The 21,838-nt window shown below is 45.6% G+C and overlaps 1 protein-coding gene across 6 annotated transcripts in view; it reads left to right on the top strand.

Moving 5' to 3' along the window:
- LOC147662125 (deoxyhypusine synthase-like) overlaps nt 1-21,838 on the top strand; it is a 181,260-nt gene that overhangs the window by 83,234 nt on the left and 76,188 nt on the right. For all 6 annotated transcript variants that reach the window (XM_086951092.1, XM_086951090.1, XM_086951089.1 and 3 more), the window contains exons 4-5: nt 1,866-1,987; nt 16,736-16,832. In XM_086951092.1, the coding sequence (XP_086807218.1) occupies nt 1,866-1,987; nt 16,736-16,832 (219 nt within the window). The remainder of the gene's footprint in view (nt 1-1,865; nt 1,988-16,735; nt 16,833-21,838) is intronic.

Below are 21,838 nucleotides of genomic sequence, written 5' to 3'. Positions count from 1 at the left end.
AAATCTCGATCCGCTAGAACCCAAAAATTACAGACCTATAGCATGTCTCCCTTTCCCATCAAAAATCATAGAAAAAATAATGAACAATCAATTAGCCCAATTTATCGACATCAATAACCTGCTTGATGACACTCAATTTGGGTTTAGAAAGGAACACGGAACAGAGACAGCCCTTATCAAGGCTTCATACGACTTCGGGATGATTCTGGATACGGGTGGAGCAGATTTCCTCATCCTATTGGATCTGTCCGCAGCTTTTGACACGGCCGATCACACCATCTTGATCGACCGTGACTCTGCCATCTGCATCAACCAAAGGGCCAGGGCCTTACTGACCTCTTTTCTTGCAAATCGTACACAGTCTGTTAAGTTGGGTGAATTCCAATCTCCCATGTGGTGTGCCTCAGGGATCCTCCCTAAGTCCGACCTTATTTAATATCTGTCGGACCTGGCGAGGATTATCAAAACCCATGGGATGGGGTTGACCTCTTATGCCGACGAAAACCCAGCTTGTACTCGCAGTCTATAATGATGGAGTAGAAGTGGCAGCCAATTTTCAAGAAGGGATGCAAGACATCAGTCTATGGATGTCTTGCAACTGCCTGAAGTTGAACTCTGATAAAACGGAGGTAATGACTTTCAGCAGTTTAGTCCCAAACTGGTCCCCAACTTGGTGGCCAACTGAATTGGGATCCCCTCCACTTCCCATCACAAAGGTTAGAAATTTGAAAGTGATGTTTGATCATAAGCTTTTATTTATACATCATGCTAATGCTTTGGTGTCTTCATCTTATTTCACTCTCAAAATGATCAGAAAACTTCTTCCTTTCCTCCCTTTGAGCGCAGGAAAAACCCTTATGTGCACTCTGATTTCATCAAAGATCGATTACTACAGCTGCCTTTTTTTAAATGCTCAGGAAAAAGTCTTGAATAAGCTGCAGTTAATTCAAAACTCAGCAGCCAGAATCCTATAAGGCACACCTAAGTTCAAATCCATCTCCCCGGTAATACGCCAGCTTCACTGGTTGCCGGTTAGGAACCAAATTAAATTCAAGGCACTCTCTATAGCATACAGAGCGGTTAACAACTCTGGACCCGAGTTCATAAGAAGATCTTTATGCCGTTACACTCCCAATAGATAACTCTTCCTCCTCAGCCCGCCTTTTAACCATGCCTCGTACAAAGAAATCATCATGGGGAGACAGATCTTTCTCAGTTGCCACAGCAAAATTGTGGAACACCCTACCCCCTCATATCAGGGACAGCCCCTCTCTCCTTACCTTTAGGAAGTCAGTAAAAACGTGGTTTTTTAACCAGTAATTAACAATTCTAACTGCCCTGTACTATTGTCTTCAGCGCCGAGACTTCCTCGGGTATTTGTGCGCTATACAAATTGCATAAATAAATATAATTCAAAGTACACTCAATACCACATATTTGCTGTCCGCATAAGTACACTGCACACCATGCCACATAATTACACTCTACAAATCAACTCCACCCCACACAGTTCCACGCCTCACAATTTCACAACTAACAGTTTCAATCCAACCCACATAATTTCACTACACGCCACATACATACACTCCATAACACAGATACATTGTCATTTACAACACCAATATCTCTAACTGGAGCAAATGCGAGACCTATGGCATTTCCAATGCTTGTTTGCACTTGGAGGAATATAGAAATAATCACTATAGAAAAGCCTGTTACTGACTTGAATAAGAGACAAATGCTAGAGAGTCACCCACGTGCTCTTGTGACATTCTGATACGTATCCCTCCGTGTGCTTTCCACTGCCATCTCCTCGATGCCCGGGCGGCCATGAGCTTCAGTGGTAACTCTTCGTTCTCTCCTAGGTTGACGTCCTGGTGACGACAGCGGGTGGTATAGAAGAAGACTTCATAAAATGCATGGCACCGACCTACCTGGGAGACTTCAGCCTGAAGGGCAAGGACCTGCGACCCAACGGCATTAACAGGTGAGGAGCGAACAGGTATAGGGTCATGGAAGGCAGTTCTCTGCTCAGTTGCCGAGGACCATCGCCTCCTTGAGGGGTGCCAGGAGCGTCTTTCAGTTTGTGGTTCTCCGACCCTTTGCCACTGAAAATACAGAGGAAACGATGAGAGGGTTTCTCATAACATCAGGAAGAGTAGGTGCGAAAACAATGATTTATTATCTTGTCCCTTATGACCTAAATAACTAAATAATTATTGCCTTTCTTGCAAGTCTGGCCACCATTTTAAACTGATAAACATCAGTGCTGCTTTCTCATTTACTGTCTCCAATTCATGGGAATGCTTTCTTTCCGGTGTAGAGGGGCTTGAGTTGTGTTCCCTTTGAAGGCATCGAAGTACCATCCCGCCCGCCCCTCCCTTGTTTGACATCTTTCATCTTTTCCCGAGGCTTGTTCATCGCTGACCCTTTGCTCGCCGCTGATCACGTTTGATCTCTCTTCAGATGTCAAATTCTGCGCTCCAAAACTGTTTTTTGTGCCCACTCTCCTCAACCTGCTTTGTACCTGCTTTGTAATACCCTTGTTCGTGTGTCCCACCGCGGCGGTATAGTTCTCTCAAGAATTCATTTGCAAAAAATGAAACACAAATGTGATTCAGTTCAATCTTGTACAATGGCACAATATAGCACTTGTTGCAAAATCATTCTGCAAATGAAGTTGTACCAATTTTCCTTAAAAACCTCTTTATTATCCTTGACTATTTTTCAAGAGTAATCAGAAATTTCATCATACTGTACTTTTCAGTTTTTATTACTATTCATATACTACTATATGAAGAATGTTAACAAAAACTGAAACGTACAGTATGTCCAAAAATGTTGCAGGAACGGAAGACCATTTTAAAACCTATTTTTAAAGAAATGGGAGTCAGAACTTGTAGATCGGCATTAATATTTTGCTTAAGTGGTGTCAATGTTTATAGTATACATCAATTTATTCAATTCATTTTTAAAGCGGAAAAGAAATTATGTAAGGTTGACATCCAAAGTAAATGATAAATCCGTTACGGCTGCGAAACAACGATTTTACTGTTTGTACGGAGTAGGTGGGCTATTTTATGGCACTTTTAATTCATGTTGAAATTGTGTAATATTTGTATGTTGTTAGGCAACTTTTATAGCTATGCTTGGCTCATCATGTCCACTTATTTTATGATTTTAAAGACCAGAGTATGTGCACTTTATCCCCGAAAGGTTCTATTTATTATAGATTATTTTTAAAATCAAATAATAACTTTTTGCTGCTAGCATAAGGGACTTTAGCTTTGTTGGTGAAAAATTCAATGCACTTTTCATTTGGCTGCTGATAGCATAAGTCATTTTAGTTTTGATGTGTAAATACTATTGTATTTTCGCTGCTAATAGTTATAGACCATCTGCAAATGTGTTCTTTTACTCTGCTGCTAACTGTTATTGTATATTTGCTGTTAGCACATTGCACCTTAGTTTTTGCTATGTGAGCCAATGGCACTTTATTTAGACATTGTAGACTGCTATCAAAAATTGAATAATATTTGCTGTTCGCATCATGCACTTTAATCCCGAACTCGAAAATGGTTAAACAATTGTCGACCAATTTATATTTTGGCTTTGTATTCATATATGTTCAATCAGACTTTGTGCTTGATATGTACTTTTTCTTTTTGTAATGATTTTAATTAATCCACAAATAAACAATTACTACAGTATGATGTAATATCCGATTACTCTTGGAAAATAATCAAGGATAATAAAAAGATTTTCAAGGTAAATGGTAAACTTGTCAGGTTCACATGCGAATGATTGTGTAACAAGTGCTATGTTGTGCTATGTTGTGCCACTGAACACGATTGAATTACATTCTTATTTCATTGTTTGTTTATGAATTCTTGAGAAAAATGCACTCAACGATTTTCAACTAACTTTCCTGTTTCTGAGCTGTCTGCACATGTTGGCTTCTTGTTTGGACTTTGTGCTGCCGCTGTCTGACATAAGGCACCCACATAGTGCATACCCTGCAGCAAACTCATGGGTGCTCATTTTATCAATCTCGTAAGGTTAAAATAATGAGTCCATTCTGCCTGGATTTAAGCCTGTGCTCGATGCGGCACACACTGTTCTCGGCAGCAGGCTCACAGCTACTGGAAGAGTAAAGCTGTGTCTGAATGGAGCAGATTTGGACAGCACGCTCTTACTGAGATGAACGCGCACACTCGGGCCTCCACACCAACACTTCCAAATGTAGGAGCAGATTAACGCATTTCAGCATGGCTGCCAAGTTTCCCAGGTCCATGTAACGCATTTCAGCATAGCTGCAAGTTTCTCAGGTCCATGTAAAGCATTTCAGCTAGCTGCCAAGTTTCACAGATCCATGCGTGATGTGCTGCACCAGTTCAGTTTTTTTTTCATTGTGGAACTTGTAGTCCTGTTTCATAATGCAATAAACAAGACTACAAATACCAGAATTCAGAAAAAAACGTAATAGAGCAGCACATCACACATGCACCTGGGAAACTTGGCAGGGCAGTTTCAGCAGCAGGTCTGTTCACCCACTGAGTTGTTGTACCAAAACCTTTGACCTGCAAAATAGACACTGACCTGTGTGGTTCATGAACCAGGTGGGCTGTTTCACCAGAACCCGTTCAGGTGAGTTATACACACAAGTACAGGAATCCATGTTGTAAACGTCATTCAAGGCTGTTCGGGGACATCATGTGCTGTTCCATGGCGGATCCATTCCTAAAACAGTGACTGGTTCTCCGCCCTTGTGTCGAGCGCATTCTGCCTTCTTTTTTTACATTATTCTGCAGCTATACAGGCCCCGGATGTGACCCATATACTAGCTCGCATAGAGTAATCCAATCTTTTTCTCAGAAAATCTTCGCAAGCTGGCCCGACCTCTCCTTGTAACTCTAGGCATCTCCCACTTTCATCTGTGCCTTTTCCAATACTTTAATGTTCTTTTCGACATACAGTAGCAATGTAGCTTTTTTGTATTTAAACACTGCTTCTTCTATAGTGCTACACAACATGAATTAGTTCTATATATATAATGTATAAAAAAAAAAAAAAGAAAATGTAATTTTGCGACTGTCTCACAGCAAGCCTACCCATCATCTTTGGCTTAGGGACTGCATGTGGGGCACGTCTTAAAAATCTACTGCAGTGTACCATTTTTCCACAATAACTTGATATTGTGATAGGTTATGTATTAAAGGTGTGCCAAAATATAAAGTGTACAGACCGTAATTTTATCGATCAGCCCACTCATGCTTGGTAAATCTATGTATCCCAACCAAGCCGCATGGGTAAAAACTCTTATTTTCCCTTCTTACGTTCGGTACAGATTTCAAACTTTTCCAGGGATCGCAAAGAATACCAATATTCCTGGAAATCTGCTTTCCAAAATGTGCTCATGTTCGTTTTACCCTGCATGAAAAACCTACATAAATAAATCCGCCAGGAGAGTAATTTTGTGAATCTTTATTTTTCTCTGTGAGCATCCGCTTGCTGGCTTGCAAGCATGTTTGCTGCCTGCTGCTCCCTGTGTCTCTTTGGTGGGGTGGCAGTGATCTCATTTTCCCTGTTATCTTATGATGTTAGAGATTCTTTTAGAGTACCCCGTCGCCCATAGGGTCTTTTGGAACTCATGTCTGACCCATCTCCCCGTAACCTGCAAGAACTGGAGGGTCCTCTCTTCCATCTTGTGTTTATCGACTCCCTTTTTCGTTTCTACCGCTGGCCTGCACTACCACTTGGGCTGCTTTGGCTCAACACCCAACCCCAAACCACAATTTTTCTACTTTTTTTCTCTCCAGTTGTAGAGCTTCTCTTTTTAGGTCTCGCTGAGCCAGCGCATGCGTTGCTCTGCGAGACATTTAGTAAGTGGCTTTCAAAAGTGCTACCACACACTTTTGCTGGCCTAGCGCTTGCTGTTATGCGGGCAAGCGCGCAGCCACCAGCTTTCAGCGTCCGATCAGGCTCCATCTGGCTTTCCTTTCACTTGCTCTCCCAAGCACCTCGCTTTGCCCCTCTCCCACCACAGAGCGTGTCTCACGGCCAAATCCACTCCTGCCCACCTTGTTGGTTTCAATCCCTTCGCCTCCACCAGTGCATCTTTACTATCACTTTTCCCCATTTGTTCCCTTAATGGTTTGCAATGCTGTGATGTCCTCAGTTAAACATTAGGAGTCATTTCTTGACGGTGCTGGCAGCTGCCATGCAGCTGTGCTATCAAAAAATTACTTTTGCACATGTACGTTTTTTATTATTTACTGATCAAAATGGCGTCTGCGATCTTGGATCGGTAAACAAAGCAAATGTTGCCTACTTCACTAAAGAGGGCCACTTCTACGTCATCACTACCCTTGCGCACCATGTGCTATACACAGATTTAACCCCACCCTGCATCTATGTACCCCAAAACAAAGCCTGCCGTAAGAGCGTGGCCACCACAAGAGTCTGCACTATAGCATATCACACAGTACCAGTCATACCGCAGAACAAGTGCACTCCTTACAAGCCACGCCCCCTGGGCTGCTTTACCCCTCCATGGACTACCTCGCCACCTGGCCTGTTCTATTCCAGAATAGGTGCGTGCCCCTTACTACGGGCCCCTGTAGCGCAGAGGAGCCACCCGACAACACTGCTCACGGCACCCTGGAGCAGCAACAGAGTTCAGGCAACCCTGGATTAAGAAGTGCATCATGGGAGCATGGGTGGGGGTGCTTTAGGTGTGGAGGAACATGCAAAGGTGGGCGTGTGAACCTCTGTCACGTGCACCGCCAGGGACAGCATGTGGGTGAGAGCAGGCCTGCTCAGCTTGGCTGCTGAATGGGAAGAAAGTGCCACGTCTTTGAGTAGATTTGAAACCACCCTGCCCGGGTCTTCCTCCCAGCTGTGGCATCGCTCTCTCGGCCCCTGTGTCCCAGAGACCAGCCCTCGCAGGGGGGAGGCGAGGCCAACTTTTCCATCCTGGACTAAAAGCAATAAGCCTCCCTCCCCTGGGGATCAGTGCATGACAAACGCACACTTTGTCTGAGGGGGAACACTGCGGCCCCCTTCCCAGGGGTCCTGCTTCTCCAAGTCCCCAGAGAGTCCCCGTCCCCCCCCCTGTCGGCAGTGTTAGAAAGACGCTGCCAGGGGCCGAGTCCATCACCCCTCCCCCAGCTCTTCTGTAGCACAGGAGGCCTGCCAGGCTCTGGTGTTTGCTGTACATTGTTACCCCCCCTCACAGATCAGGAATGCTGTACCATGGAGGTAGGGTGGTGGTGGGCCAGGGGATTTGGTCTGGTGACAGCACAAAAGAGGGGCTGGGGGTGCGCGCCCCCATCTCAAATACCAGCTGAAAAGATCATTCAGGCCTTATTACAGGCAAGGCAGATGTTATTAGCAAGCATTGGCATAGCCAATAGGTCTCACTTTTGGGACCTTATAAGTATTTATTTATGCAGCACAATATCATTGGTGCAACAATATCAACTGTTGCATGGCTAAACACTTACAAGGTCCTAAAGGCGAGACCTATTGGCTATGCCAATGCTTGTTTTCCTTGCTTTATGGCTGTCTTTCTCTTTGCTAGTCTGCCTCAGCTCTTCATCCTTGCTCTGTTCAGGAACCCAGCTGGCTTCCCAGCCAGACATGGCCAGGCTTGTGCGTGACACAAGTATTGGCAGGCCAGAGCTCTTTTGCAGTTATACTGTCTTTAGGTTTTGCAGAACAGTGCCTCTACCTGGAGACAAAAACAGGTATACAGTCATGGGGCAGAAGCATTCTTCACATCTCTCTTTTACTTCCAGTATTTCTCTCATTTCAGGCATAGTTAACTTTATTTTGCATTTTGGTCAACACTCATCGCCCCACTCTCGCTCTTTCGGCAGACTGTTTTGTCAGGCTTTAATTATAACTGCTAGTTCTTTGCGAAGTCTGTTCCGATGTGCATTTAGTAAACAATTTGCCTATGCACCCTTTAACAATTCTTTTCAAGATGGAAAGCGAGTTTCTTTTAACACACCTATTCAGCTCCGTCAATCTATCAAGGGTTGGTAAAGCACATCTACTCACCCCTGAGGGTCTCAAGGAGCTGGAGGAGGTGGGGAGCAGATCTGTCTGAGTGCTGGGGGTCACTGGAAGACCCAGGTCTTAAAGCCCTTCCTCAACTGAGGTAGCATGGGAGATAGTATGAGGTGGAGGGGTAGGGTGTTCCAGGTCTTGGCAGCAAGGAAGGAGAAGGACTTTCCTCCGGTTCTGGTCTTGCGGATCCTTGGGACGGTGGCTAGGGCTCGCTGGGCAGAGCAGAGGTGTCTTTCGGGTGCGGGAAAGGAGAGGCGGCTGTACAGGTATGCTGGTCCGGCGTTGTGGAGGGTCTTGCAAGCATGGGTGAGGGGTTTGAAGGTTATTCTTCTGTTCACCGGGAGCCAATGGAGTTTGCAGAGGTGTTGAGTGATGTGGCTGTGCAGGGGAAGACGAGGAGCAGTCCGGTCGCCATGTGCATGAAGTTTAAAGGCCCTCATTCCCATATATGCTATTGTTGAGTTGGTACACCTACAGCTTAATTATACAGCCTCCCTCTCATTGATCTTAGTGTATTATTATTGGGTGGTTGTGAGGAAATGGGGTGTATTATATGGTGTGGCTGTGCGACCCCACCGTGTAATACACTTACCAACCTCTTAGGACCCTTGGGTTTCTTTTGTCAAACCTTCAGCTCAACCCTGGGTAGCTGTGGCTCTGGACAGCAAGGCTTACACAAAGGAACAAGTGTTAATCCTTTAAACAGCACCAAAATAAATGAAGCCGAAATCAACCAGACACCAAGGAAATCCAATACCAGTTTATAAAAATGACTATTTTTAGACACAACAAAAAAGATCCACCAGAGGTGTTGGAGATATAGAATTTACAAGTTATAGTACATCAGTATTTCACTTAACTGCAAACAAGCCTTGGAAAATTCAATAAATTTGCCAATTAGGAAGTTTTCACAAAAAAGTTTGGACTAGTAATGCTTAATTTAGAGTCGCTTTAGCTGGTTAACTCCAGTCGGGAACATGTCAGGGGGGCCAGCTAGGTCTTCAGAAACAGTTACCTCAGCTGGTAAAGCAGTCTTCAGTCAGTTCCAGGCATTTTTATCGTTCATAGCTTACCTATGGAAGTGGTCATGATGCAAGAAATGAAGAATGCTGAAGATGTTTAAGGATGCAGTGGATACAATGCGATCAACGTGGTCTTGCTGAAACAAGTCCTTGGTCCACGAAGTGGGTGAGGTGATCCTCGAAGTCATCTCAGTGCTGACTGAAGTCCAGTCGCCTCAGATTTACCAGTGGCCTGGTATTATGGTGTGAGAAAGTGCCATCTCTCTTGCATTGGTATGCCCCCACTATGCTGAAACAAAAGACCCAATTGGCATCTCCGGCCACCTGTCAGCCCCTAGTAAATGGTACCCTATGTACCCAGGGCATTGTGACCAGAGAAGACCCCTGCGGGCTGCAGCACTTATTGTGTCACCCTCAGGGACCCTGTACCCTGGCACCCACACGCTGCCTTTGCAGGCTGAGTGCCTAAGTACAGAACTAAAACCCGTGTCGACATGGCACACATCCCTGTGTGCCATGCCCACAGAACCCACTGCCCTGTCGTACTTCAGTCACCCCTCCAGCTGGGTGCCCTATGCCAGAGGTGTGGTCACAGGTGCATGAGGCCTGTGCCCCTACAGTACCCAGGGCCATTCCTGGGCACTGTAAGTGCAGTGATGCCATTAAGAGTATATGGTGCTGGGAGTTTGGCATACGAACTCCACAGCACCATAATGGCTACACTGAAGACTGACCAGTTTGGTATCAAACTCCTCAGCACATTAAACCTGCACTGATGCCAGTGTGGGATTTAATGTAAAATGCACCAGAGGGCATCTTAGAGATGCTCTCTGAAACCCTAACCTACAATCCACGTCTGGCTGAGTGGCTGCAGAGGCTGCCACACAGCAGACATGTTGCTGGACCCCTGGGTAGGAGAGCCCGGTCTCCTGGGCCTGCAACAATGCACATCCTGGGCGAGGTGCGAGGTGCTAGGTCTCCTCCCCCAGGATGGGCAGGGGGAAACTTCAAAGGCATACCGCCTCTGTGAGATTCTCCAGACCATTTGCTGTACCCAGCAACCAGCCCCCACCAGTCCTGCCCCCCACTCTGGCGGGAAGACTGGCAGGAAAAACTACGTCAGGAAGGGGGGGTGCCAGCCTGTGCCAACCCCACCCCTCAGGTTGGGGAGACGAGGTGAAGCACGATCCCGGCCATCTTGAAGATGGGGAGACTTGCCCTATCACAGCTAGGCTCCTGCCCCCCTCCCACAGGAGAGGAGCAGGCTAGAGGGTGTACTCACCCCAGGGCAGGGACCCATTGGTCCCTGTCCTTGCCCTACCTGTAACGCCCTAAATTCAGTATCCAGGGGCTGCCTGAACCTTCCTTCCTGAGATCCAGATAAGAAAGAAGATCAAGAATAAGACGACCCGCCGTGCAGCTGCGAACAGGACGATAACAACTGACTTGGCCACAGCCCTACCGGCCTGTCGATCCTGGAACCTGCTCCTGCTTAATCTCGGGGACTCCTGCGGACAGCAACCTTGGAACACCTGGAGGACCTGCCTGCCTTGATCCTCTTGAAGACTGGGACTCCCATCAGCAGAGGCTCTGCTGCAACAACCCACCTGGTGCCAACCAGGAAGCTCCGGACCAGCCCACTCTGCACCCGTCGAGCCTGGGCCGGGCCCAACCGAACCAAGACCACGAGGACGTCCCACCGGTGACTGGGACCCGAAGTCCAGTGCCCAAAGACCCTCCTCGACGAACCAGCCGACGCCGCAGACTCAGAACAAGGGGCCACCCCAACCGCGACCAGCCGAGGGTAAGCTTTTCCGACACCCAAAGACATCCCTGCACCCGGTGCCCTACAGCCCCTGTGCCTACCTTTGGGGTACCTACCTGCGCTCCAAGATCCCAACTTACCTCTCGAAGTGCTGGTCGCCCCTAGAGATGTCTCCGTTCCCAAGCCTGCAGCCTTTGTTCCTTTTTGACCTTTCTCATTGGATAACATTGAGCGCCGACGGCTCAAGAGCACCCTGCACCTAGCTGCCCGAGTGCCACTGGCTGTGCCACCCTTTCCCTATCTTACTTCCCCCCCTGCCCTGAAAAAGTGACCAGGAGCACACCTCCCACAGCCGCGTGGCCTGCTAGCCAGCAGCCACCAACCGAAGGCTCCCTTCCCCTCATTGGATAACATTGGGCCTAGCTACCTCTGCACCCGGCTGCCCCTGTGCTGCTGGGATTGAACTAACTATACTTACCCGACCCTGGGGGACCCCTGAGTCTATGCCCAGAACCTTTACTTCACCAACCAAGTACTCACCTGGAAACCGGTAACTCACTTACCTGCCATTGGATAACATTGACCAATTTTGACTCGAAAATTTTCTAAGTGTGAAGTTTTGAAAACTGAAAATATTCATATAAAATCAGCCGAATTCCGGAGTACTCACCTGTGATCAGGGGAGAAGCCAGTACAGTACCTTTCAGCCCAGTACTGAACCCCAAAAGTAATCCTTACCGGGTTTACTAGTAATCTATATTTTCTCCATAGGAACCCATTGTCTGCTTTTCTATGAAATTTCTTTTAAGTGTCTACTTTTGGAAACTTGAAATATTCTTTAAAAATCACACACAATACCGAAACGCAATTACCTACCTTTTTTGAGTTAAGACCCCAGTGCTGGCCCTAGGAGACCAGTGCTGGGTTACAAAAGTAACGCGATCGTACTTTACCTGCAACCTGAATTTTCTCCCATTGAATAACATTGTCGGATTTCATTGAAAAGTTTTTAAGTGTGAACTTTTAAAACTGCTTTATATTCATGAAAATTCACTACAGTAACTAAAACGTTTTTGCTAATCTGGTTTCAGCTTAGAACCCAGGACTGAATCTAGGATCTAGTCCTGGGACTACTGAAGTAATCTATATAGTAATCAACTGTACTTGCATGTGGAAAACCCATTGAGCTCAATGCTATAGTGTGTTTTAGGATTGGGTTGCTTACTGTCAATACTGTATTAACCGTTTGCACAAACGTTATTGCTCCTTTGCAAAGTAATTACATGAGAGAACTCATAACAAGATAAGTATATTTTTATAACTGTTGGTTCTAAAAATAAAACACCTATATCTGTGGATATAAAAACTATTTGCCTGGAGTTCAGTCCTTGAGTGTGTGAAACCTTTTGCTGACTGAGTGTGTACAACAAATGCTTTACACTGCCCTCTGGTATTGTCTTACTGCTCGACCAAGTTACCACTTTGGAGAGTAAGGTCAGTTCTGACTTTAACCTCTGTTATACCTCTGGGGTTGGTGGACTCTATACACACTGTACTTCATTCTAGTCCAGTATATATAGAGCCACATTCTCACATATGGTCATCGGCCAATCGTTCCTGGGTCAATAACGCATCCTCTGGGGGTCCCAGCTGCACTCTGAAGACATTCCTGGGTTCACCTAACTTGCGTGCAGCTGTGTGAGTCTGGTCATGGAGCTTGGTACTACACAGCAGCAAGTTGAAGACTTTGGGATCTCCACTTACCCAGCAGGCTTCTTCAGCTGTTTTGTACCTGTGCTGCGACAGGAGGCCAGTAAGTCTTGGTTTTGGCTGGGCTCTGGTGAGGACTTCTCTTTGAGCTTGACACGGCAGGCACAGTCCCTCTCCTTTGCTAGCCACAAGGTGCAGGCCATGTTGTTGCAGCCTCCCTTTGCCGGTTTCACGGTGCAGCAGGGCAGGCTTTTGTTAGTCCTTCTCCCAGTCCAGTCAAGATCTGAGGTCGGGATGCCAGGGGTGCTCTACTTATGCTCCAAAAACCCCATAGAGCAGCATGCGGTTGGTAGCCAATGGGCTTCCAGGTTCCCGCCCACCTGATGACCACTTTCTGCCAAGTGTGGCAGTTGGGCATCCCAGCATGCTACTCACAATAAGTGTATCCAAACCCTGAAATGGCTCCTAAGGCCTAATTAGCTCCTTTGGTGACAAAAACCCCAACAGTGGGAAAGAAAGATTTCCTTTTGTTATTTAACCCTCACATACCCTATTGGTGTCATGCTTCATCATCGGGTTCACTCAGACTCCTAAACGTCTGGCTGGGCTCAACCGTGTTTCAGGGAGCTCTTAGGAGATATTAGCAGGGGGACTTAAAGAATAAAAATTATTTGAGACTGAGAGAATAATATTCGTGACTTAGAAAATAAGGCCTCGTGTTAATTGTGCCTCATATCTTTCATACAAGCTCAATCAGTAGTCATTAGTTGCGTAAATGTATCAAGTTCATGCACTCCCGTTCAGTAGTGCTTAGTAAAACAGTGTATGTAATTCACGCCATATTCTCTGTTAATATGCTTTTAATCACCCTTACTCTGTTAGAGGGGAAAATGCGTGTCACGGGGTCCCGGGAGGGGGGTAGCCTTGCAGTGAAACACTATTAAGATCAGAAAAGGGCTTCCGCATTAATATTGTAATTAGAGGTTACATTCCGTAGTGCCTCTCAGAGTAAACCCACTTACACATGTATGCAAGATATGAGGCACAATTAACACAAGGTTTTATTTTCTTAGTCACAAATATTATTCTCTGTCTCGAATAATTTTATGTTAACAAGTGTGTGGCCTCCTGTTTTGATGTTTTCAAATATGACACAAGTGATTTGATATGTTTAGTATGTGTGGTAAACTGGAACAGGCTTTTCATTTTTCCGCTTTCATAGTACAAATGGTACGCTATGCTAATGCACATACTGCTGTTTCTGGGCAGTTTTGGATTAATAGTTTCAATACAACTTTACAGGGTGTTGTCACAGGAACACAGACCATGCATTAACAGGATTAGTGTACCCGTGCATGATGAGGAGTTGCACTTTAACCACATCGCTGCTGTGGTTATTTTTCCCCTGTGCTGGGAATTGCCATTTTGCTGGTGTCATGACGAGCTCAGCTCGTCATCAGCACAGCTCAACTGTGCCTCATGACGAGCTGAGCTTGTCATGAGCATGGAAGGGGTTAAGACTACGATTGAAATACAATGTTGTTTGTCTTTTTCCTTATTTTCTCCTTTTTTTCTCCCACAAGGCGGAATTTTTTGTGACCGAACAAGGGCAATAAGTTTTCTCTCCATTGTGATTGTTTTTTACTATCACTATATGCCACGATGGTTGCAGCTTTCAGTACCTTCAAAACGAATACATAGGTCAGCGTAGTTTGGTTTGATTGATTCCAGGGAGCATATTATTTTTTGCCCAGATGATAGCCCGGTACCATTTTTGGCCAATCATTTGGACTGAAACATGTTGGCAGTCTTTTATGGTCTTCGGACCATAACCTCCTATATAGACCCGTTTTATATCTTTTTTAACATCCACTACATCCCCACTAATAAAGGGATACCTGGAGGTGTAGTAGGAATTTTATTCTTAAAGTCCTCCTGGCCTATATTTCCTAAGAGCTCCCTAAAACACGGTTGAGCCAACCCAAACATTTATGAGTCTGGGTGAACCCGATGATGATGCATGACACCAATAGGGTGTGTGAGGATTAAATAACAAATGGAAATCTTTCCTGCCCACTGTTGGAGTTTTTGTCACCAAAGGAGCTAATTAGGCCTTAGGAGCCATTTCGGGGTTTGGATACACTTATTGTGAGTAGAGTTTGAGCTTGGGCGGAGGTATCTTCACCCTTCTCCTCTCTTACCCCTTATTGTGGATAGTGGGGTACTCTCCACTGCCACTTAGTGATCACACCCCAGTATGCACCCTTGTACCTACTTCCAATATGGCAGGCCTCTCTCCTGGCATGTGGAACTCCCTAGCCCAACACAGAGGTGTGGTTACACGCCCCTGGAAAAACAGTTTGATACCTGGTCTCCCCTCTCCTGTCCCAGTCTGTCTGACCAATCGAGCAGCCCTTCTCCCTAGTGTTACCTGTTTTCCCTACAAAGGTGTCTTCTCACCTTTTCGGCCAACTCCTGTGTGGCTTCTTGCAGGAGGGAGGTGACGCCTCCTTAATTTAACTTAATTGCGGGTTTCTAACGCGCTAGAATCTACTCCCGAAGGAGTATCTCTGCGCAATAGACCGCTGGGGAACCCGTCCTGGCTTTCCCTGTGAGATGGTCCCGACTGGATATCTCCAAGGTGAAACCAGGCATCCCCGGCGTATGTGGGGGGGCCGTTGTGGAGATGAGGCAAGCTAATGCCCAGAGTTGCCGAGTGTGATCCCTGGTTAGAGTAGGCACCGAGGTGAAAATTATCGAGTCCGCTGACCCTGGTCCATGACCCTGCCGCGTCGGGAATTGAACCCTGGTCCCGGGCCGTCCTCTGCTCCCAGTTCTGCCGCTTCTAACCAGTGAGCCACACCAATCCTTCTCAAGCAGGTCCTAATGTATCTTTTAATGGGAGTTGTTAGCATGTCTCCCCAGGAGGGCAGAAAGCGTTTTCGGTAGCAGGACCCCATATGAACCGATGTGGGCTCAGGGGACTAAAGACAACAAAATGGCACCTTTGTTAAAGTTGCACAGTGCAACTTGTTACATTATTTTCGATTTGAGAATCAAGTCAAGCTCAATATAACTAGTCGTTTGATACCATGGATGACCTACCTTGGTTGCACCGTTTCAGCGTTAGAACATCTGAGGGGGTCTGCATGTAACTCTGTACTCGCTAATTGCGCGACAAGCCTTTTCCTAGAAAAAAATCCAGTTTTGCGTGTTTACTAGCAGAACATGTAAAATACATGTTCTGCCTGTGAGATATGTGGTACCCTGCCTTACAACTTGATAAGCCTGTCAGGGGTGACTTATACATTTACCAGGGGAAAGTCTGACTTTCCCATTACTTTAAATGGCAGGCCAGCAGTTTAAACTGCTCTTCCAGCCTGGAAATGGTGGGTTGGGAGTCTTGTTTTATTTTTGTCACACCTATGGTGGCACAACCAGTGCTGCAATCCCTCAGTGGGGATGAGCGGAGGGGGTGACTATACAAAAAGAGGAGTTTCGTCACAGAAGTGCTTCTCTTGGGTATATTGGGCTTATTTCCATAAGCAGTTATCCACATTTTACAAATTGGATTCATGGTGAAGTGGAACAAACCAGAGATCGGCTGTCCGGCTTTGCAAACCTTCTCTGTGTGTGGCCTGACCAACACACAGCATCCTTGTCCTGAACTGCTTCTACACATCCTGTGCCTTACTGGCCTACAGATGCCCTTACCAGAACACCTTGCAAATGTTCCGTGCCTCCTCCCTGTCAAATGCTCCTGTCAGACCTCTCTGCAGATGTTGATGAACTGATTCTACATGTTGTGCACGATGTCTGCATGTGTGCAACATCCCTGCACACACTTCACGTAGGACCTTTCTGCACATGGGACTAGCTTTTGTGTTTCCTTGGAAAATCTTTTTTCCCTGTGTAACAATTTGCAGTCTGTAGAATCTTGTCAGATCTGTCTGCACATGTCTCATGACTCCTCACCCAGCCCTCATGTCATGCTCCCTACACTTGCTTGTGTTTTCTGAGTATCTCTCCTGTACTGATGTTCAGTGTAACCTCCCTGCTCAAATCTCTACCTTCCCTTGACGTCTCGCCACCAGGCACACACACTTGTCTTGCTGTCCTACTCCCTGCACACACAGCTCAACGTTATTTTTTTTCTCTCTTTCAGGACGGGTAATCTGCTGGTGCCCAATAATAACTACTGCAAGTTTGAGGATTGGCTCATGCCCATCCTGGACCAGATGCTTTTAGAGCAGAACACGCAGGTGAGGACACGCCTTCCCTAAGGGATGCTTTGTTATACGGTTATGTGGGCATCTCATGGGCAGCACATTGGAGTGAAATAAAGGAAAGAGGTTGAACTGGGATATGGAGATATAAAGAAACAAATTATGTTACTGACCTGTCTTGTGTAATTATGACATCTTCAACATATTTTTTCCCTTTCTGGACTCGCTTTTCACACCAGAGCCTCTATTGCCTTTATTAATGCTTCATTGGATGAAGCAACAGTATTTATTTAGGTCCAGTTAAATATTTCTTATCCCACTGATAGGGAGTTTAAAATAATACCACACCATTCCTTCTTGGCCTCTGTAGGTGATCATATTATACCTGCACTTACTTAGTTGACTAGCCTCCTGTTTCAAAGTAAGCAGCCTTTACATCATTGTGCAGGCCTATCTTTTCTTGCAAAACATCCCGAGTGTCCCAGCTTGCTTGACATATTTTAGCCCAGTATGTTACGCTCTTTTGATTTTACAACAAAGTCAGAGTAGGAGATTGGACTTTCAGAGTTGCAGTATTGAGGTCACTAATGCCTTCTCCCTGTATTTTAGGGTAAAATAGCAGTTTTACATTTCAGATTGTTTATCAGTCTGACTAGCACTCGTTCCTTTAGTCAGGTTTTCTCTCTTTTCCAGCGCAAAGTCCACATTACAGTACTATTCTCGACTGCCAAGAAACCAATTTTGTTGATTGTATATTTTACCAATAATAGTTTGGATTCAACTGAAGAAGATGGGGGATGCCGCAGAAAGGAATCTAGTGTAAAATTGGCTTATCTAGCAGAGCAAAGACTCAGAAATGTGGGGTGCTGATAGGATGATTCTGTGTTGTTAGGGGCACTGGCAGTTGGACAGGTGAGAAGATCATTAGATGTGGAGCCACAGAGATGTTACAGTGATTTGGAAAATGAGACTTTCGGTTGCGGGGCTGGGAGTGTGATCCCTGGTGGTGAGTAGAGCGCGGTTGGATTGACTGTTACCAGAAGGGGTTTGAGGGTAGCTGGTGATGGTAGGTATGGATGCTATGTATAGGAAGTTTTTCATGTGTCTCCAGGAACTCTGTGGTTATTGGGCTCAGATTGTTTCAATTGGAGCCGTGTACCACTCGTGTCTAGAGATTTAACCTTATCATTGGATTCAAAACTGAAAACCAAGTATTTTCCGTTACCACTTGATCCTGAGGGTGGCAAATTTGAGCAGTGCTAGGCTTACTCAGGAAGGAACTCAAAACAACATTTATTAATCGATTAAATAAATAATTGTCCAGCCAGTACTTTCAGGTTAGCAAAACAAAGAAGTACTGTTTTAGTTGGCAGGCTGCGCCTGCATCAGTTGCTGATCAGCAGGCCAGCTCCACTCAAGGGTCAACAGGTTTGTCTGAGCAAGATTTGTTTCATCTGTTTTTTCTGGAAAAAATTCCAATCACGCACTATATTTTTATAAGGTGTTTATAGTAGTATTGGCACTCTATCCATAAGAGGGAGTGAAAGAAACCAGCCAACACGTGTTTCACCCTTTTACATGGCCATCCGGCCTGGGGCTTCCTCAGGATGGGTAGAACCCTTGGAATATCAGTCAACGTCGTTTTTTTAACAAAGTCCTATGGATTCTTTACCCCCAGCTGAAGAATCCTTAGGACTTTGTTGGCTGTTTTCTTTCACTCACTCCTATGGATAGAGTGCCAATACTATTACAAACACCTTATAAAAAAAAAACAGTGCGTGATTGGAATTTTTTCCAGAAAAAACAGATGAAACAAATCTTGCCCAGACAAACCTGTTGAACCTTGCTCACTTTAGGGGGTTAGGGGTTTTCCCCCGTCAAGGACAAGAACCAAAAAAGAGAATCTATGCTCATTTTCCGGCCAGTAAGGGATTGGGACCTTTTTACCCCCCATCTCTATAAATCGCTCCACTCAAGGTTGTCTGCACCCAGCATGGCTTACCAAATAGCAGCGTTGAGGTTGCATCTGAGTCATATTTCTTGCAGTGCTGAAGGTCCTGCAGCTTCGGTTGTTCTTTGGGCCTGTTACAAAAATCCACCACACAATCAATCTAGGTGGCCATTCAATGTTGCGGGGGTGAATGTGATGCAGTCTTGTCAATTGTTGATAATTTCTTGGTGCTTGTTGTCCAACATATATATAAACAACAGAGTTCTATCCCTATTTTATTTGCTTATGTTTTTTTTTATGCTTGTGATGTGTTTTTTAGTAGCTAACCTCCAAATGTGGGGAAAGCACTATGTGTTTTTAAAATACCCCTCACACACTATGAATCCTATAGTGTCATGCTTCATCATGGGGGTCTTCCCGTCCCTCTACGGGTCGTGCTGCGACCTACTACTACGCGGGAGCACTTGATTTTGTGAAATTGGACTATGTGTGTGATTAGTGATGGCGATCTGAGTGATCTACAAGGTGTGCAATAGAGAAAATAAATAAATCAAAAATTCCCTGGCTAGTAGAAAAAATAGACTTTATTAGTATCTCTGGCTGGGAACATTAAAAAGGGGGGAAGGAAGAGGCGAGAGCAAAAACTAGTTATGTTGTACTCTCGGCCTGGTCGACATGTTTCATGAGCAGTCCCCTACTGCTACACTCATCAGGACCTATTGCGATCCCTACTGCACTCAATGGACCATAGTTGTAATTGTAGTATGCCTATTTCACAACAAACTGGCCGCAAAAATAGGCTGGACAGCTAAAAAAGAAAAATTGTTTCACAAAAGAGGTTGATTGGCCTCTTAGAAATTTTTCAATGTAGTATATGTTGAAAAATGGGGGACAGAAAAACACACACAAAAATATGAAGACAGATGTCACACATTATCATCAATACGTGGAATCATTAATGCGAGGCATTAGCATATTTCTGGTTGACCTGTAATCAAGAAAATGCTGTGATATATTTTTCACGATATATATTTTGTGCCGTGTTTCTCCGCTGTCTAGAGGAAAAACATGCTGTGATATATTTTTCACGATATACTGCGTGCCTGGATATCCATATCACATATATTCATACATTGATGTATCTAAACTACTAATTTTGTGGTTTTAATAGTTAGCGTTACATAAAGTAGACACACATCACTTAAATCCACACTTTAAAAATGAAAAACACAATTGCTGTGTCTCCATGTCTAAGTCATGGCATAATGTGAGGAAAATAACTTTTACTTTTCATTAAATAAAGCTTGGAGCTGATGGTAAATGCTCCTATTTAAGCGAATACATACTGTTTTTTTGCATGCCCCATGAGCCATTTGATTTATTTATTTTCTCTATTGCACACCTTGTAGATCACTTAGATCACCATCACTAATCACACACATAGTCCAATTTCACAAAATCAAGTGCTCCCGCGTAGTCGTAGGTGGCAGCACGTCCCACCCCGTAGAGGGACGGGAAGACCCCCATGAAGCATGACACTATGGGATTCATAGTGTGTGAGGGGTATTTTAAAAACGAATAGTGCTTTTCCCACATTTGGAGGTTAGCTACTAACAAACACACCACGAGCATACAAAAAAAAAAAAAATAACCAAATAAAATAGGGGTAGAACTACGTTGTTTATATATAGATTCACTGGAGGTAGGTTATATCCGTGATTTCTACCCTCCCTTTTTAGGTCTCGCGCCTGCGATGCATATGGCGAAGCCATATGCCATCGCGCAGGCGCGATACTATTGCTGCCGGGTCTGCTTCCCAGGAGACAGGAGATGTCACTCGCACGCTCTGGAAAGCGATCGGCGCCGGCCGCGCGCTTCCCAATCTCCTGTCTCTCTGGGAAGAACTCGTATTTTGTGGCCCAAGACTGAGCCTGAGCGCCCCAAAGAAGCCAAGGGACCCCCCAGAAGGGACGGGACTGCTGGAGACCAGGGGTAAGTGCGCCGTGCCACGTGGATGGTGGACGAGTTTTTCTTTTTATTTTACGCGTTTTTATACAGCGCGTACTTTACCCGAAGGTGTCAGAGTGCTTCACAATAGGAAGCGCTGGACAGGGCGGGGGGGGGGGGCCACCAGGTAGTAACAGAGCTGCCGGGTGGCCATATGTCGGGGTGTCCGTCCTTCAGTCCTGGTGGAATATCAGTGCCGCTTCTTTATACGGCCCCTCAGTGCCGAGGTCAGCTTCCTCCAAGACTCCCGCACTTCCTTCCAAGCTCGCGCACTTGAAAGGGAAGCTCAAGTGGAATCCTCATTTCATGGTCAAGGCGCCACATTTCATCCGGGGGAGCTGGTGTGTGTGTTGTATAAACAAAGGCCCGTCTCCCGCCTCTCAGACACCCCTCCCCTCTCCCCCCTCCAGGAAATGTACAAGTTTTCTCTCAAGTGCAAGGTTACACTGCACAGGCTCTCGCTGACAGAGCCCCCCCCCTTACACTGAGTACAACCCACGTGTGCCCGGGGGCCGCACCTGACGTCACTTCCACAAGGAGCTCAAGCTTTTGCCGCCTCCGTCGGCGCCATGCCAGGGCGCGCGTGCAGCACTCGTGCTGTGCAAAGTGTGCACGTTTAAATAACACAACACATGACACAATCTGCACTGTTTGCAACATGTCCCTGATGCAGGAAATCAAACAACTGGGTGCGCATTTTGTTCTTGATGGAGGCAGATTAAACAATGCACCATCTGCCCCATGGCCTCGGTGTAGATGAACGAAAGGACTGGCTGTAAACACTGCACTGTGTGCAGCATGGCCTGAGTGTTGATTGATTTAAGGACAGACTATCAAATCTGCTCTACTTACAGCACATGGTTGGAATCAGCAGTCACAGAGACTGTAAATACTGAACTATTAATTTCATAAGATGAGTGTTAGCAGACACGGAGACTGTAAATACTGCACTGTTTATTTCATGAGATGAGCGTTAGCAGACATAGAGACTGTAACACTGCACTATTTATTCTATGGGATGAGTGTTAGCAGGCACAGAGACTGTAAACACTGCACTGCACTGTTTATTTTATGGGGTGGGCGT

This window comes from Lissotriton vulgaris, unplaced genomic scaffold (genome assembly GCF_964263255.1).
Source record: "Lissotriton vulgaris unplaced genomic scaffold, aLisVul1.2 SCAFFOLD_261, whole genome shotgun sequence".
Classification (NCBI taxonomy): Eukaryota; Metazoa; Chordata; class Amphibia; order Caudata; family Salamandridae; genus Lissotriton; species Lissotriton vulgaris.
The sequence above is the reverse complement of the archived record's forward strand: the minus strand, read 5'-3'. Positions and strand labels throughout refer to the sequence as shown.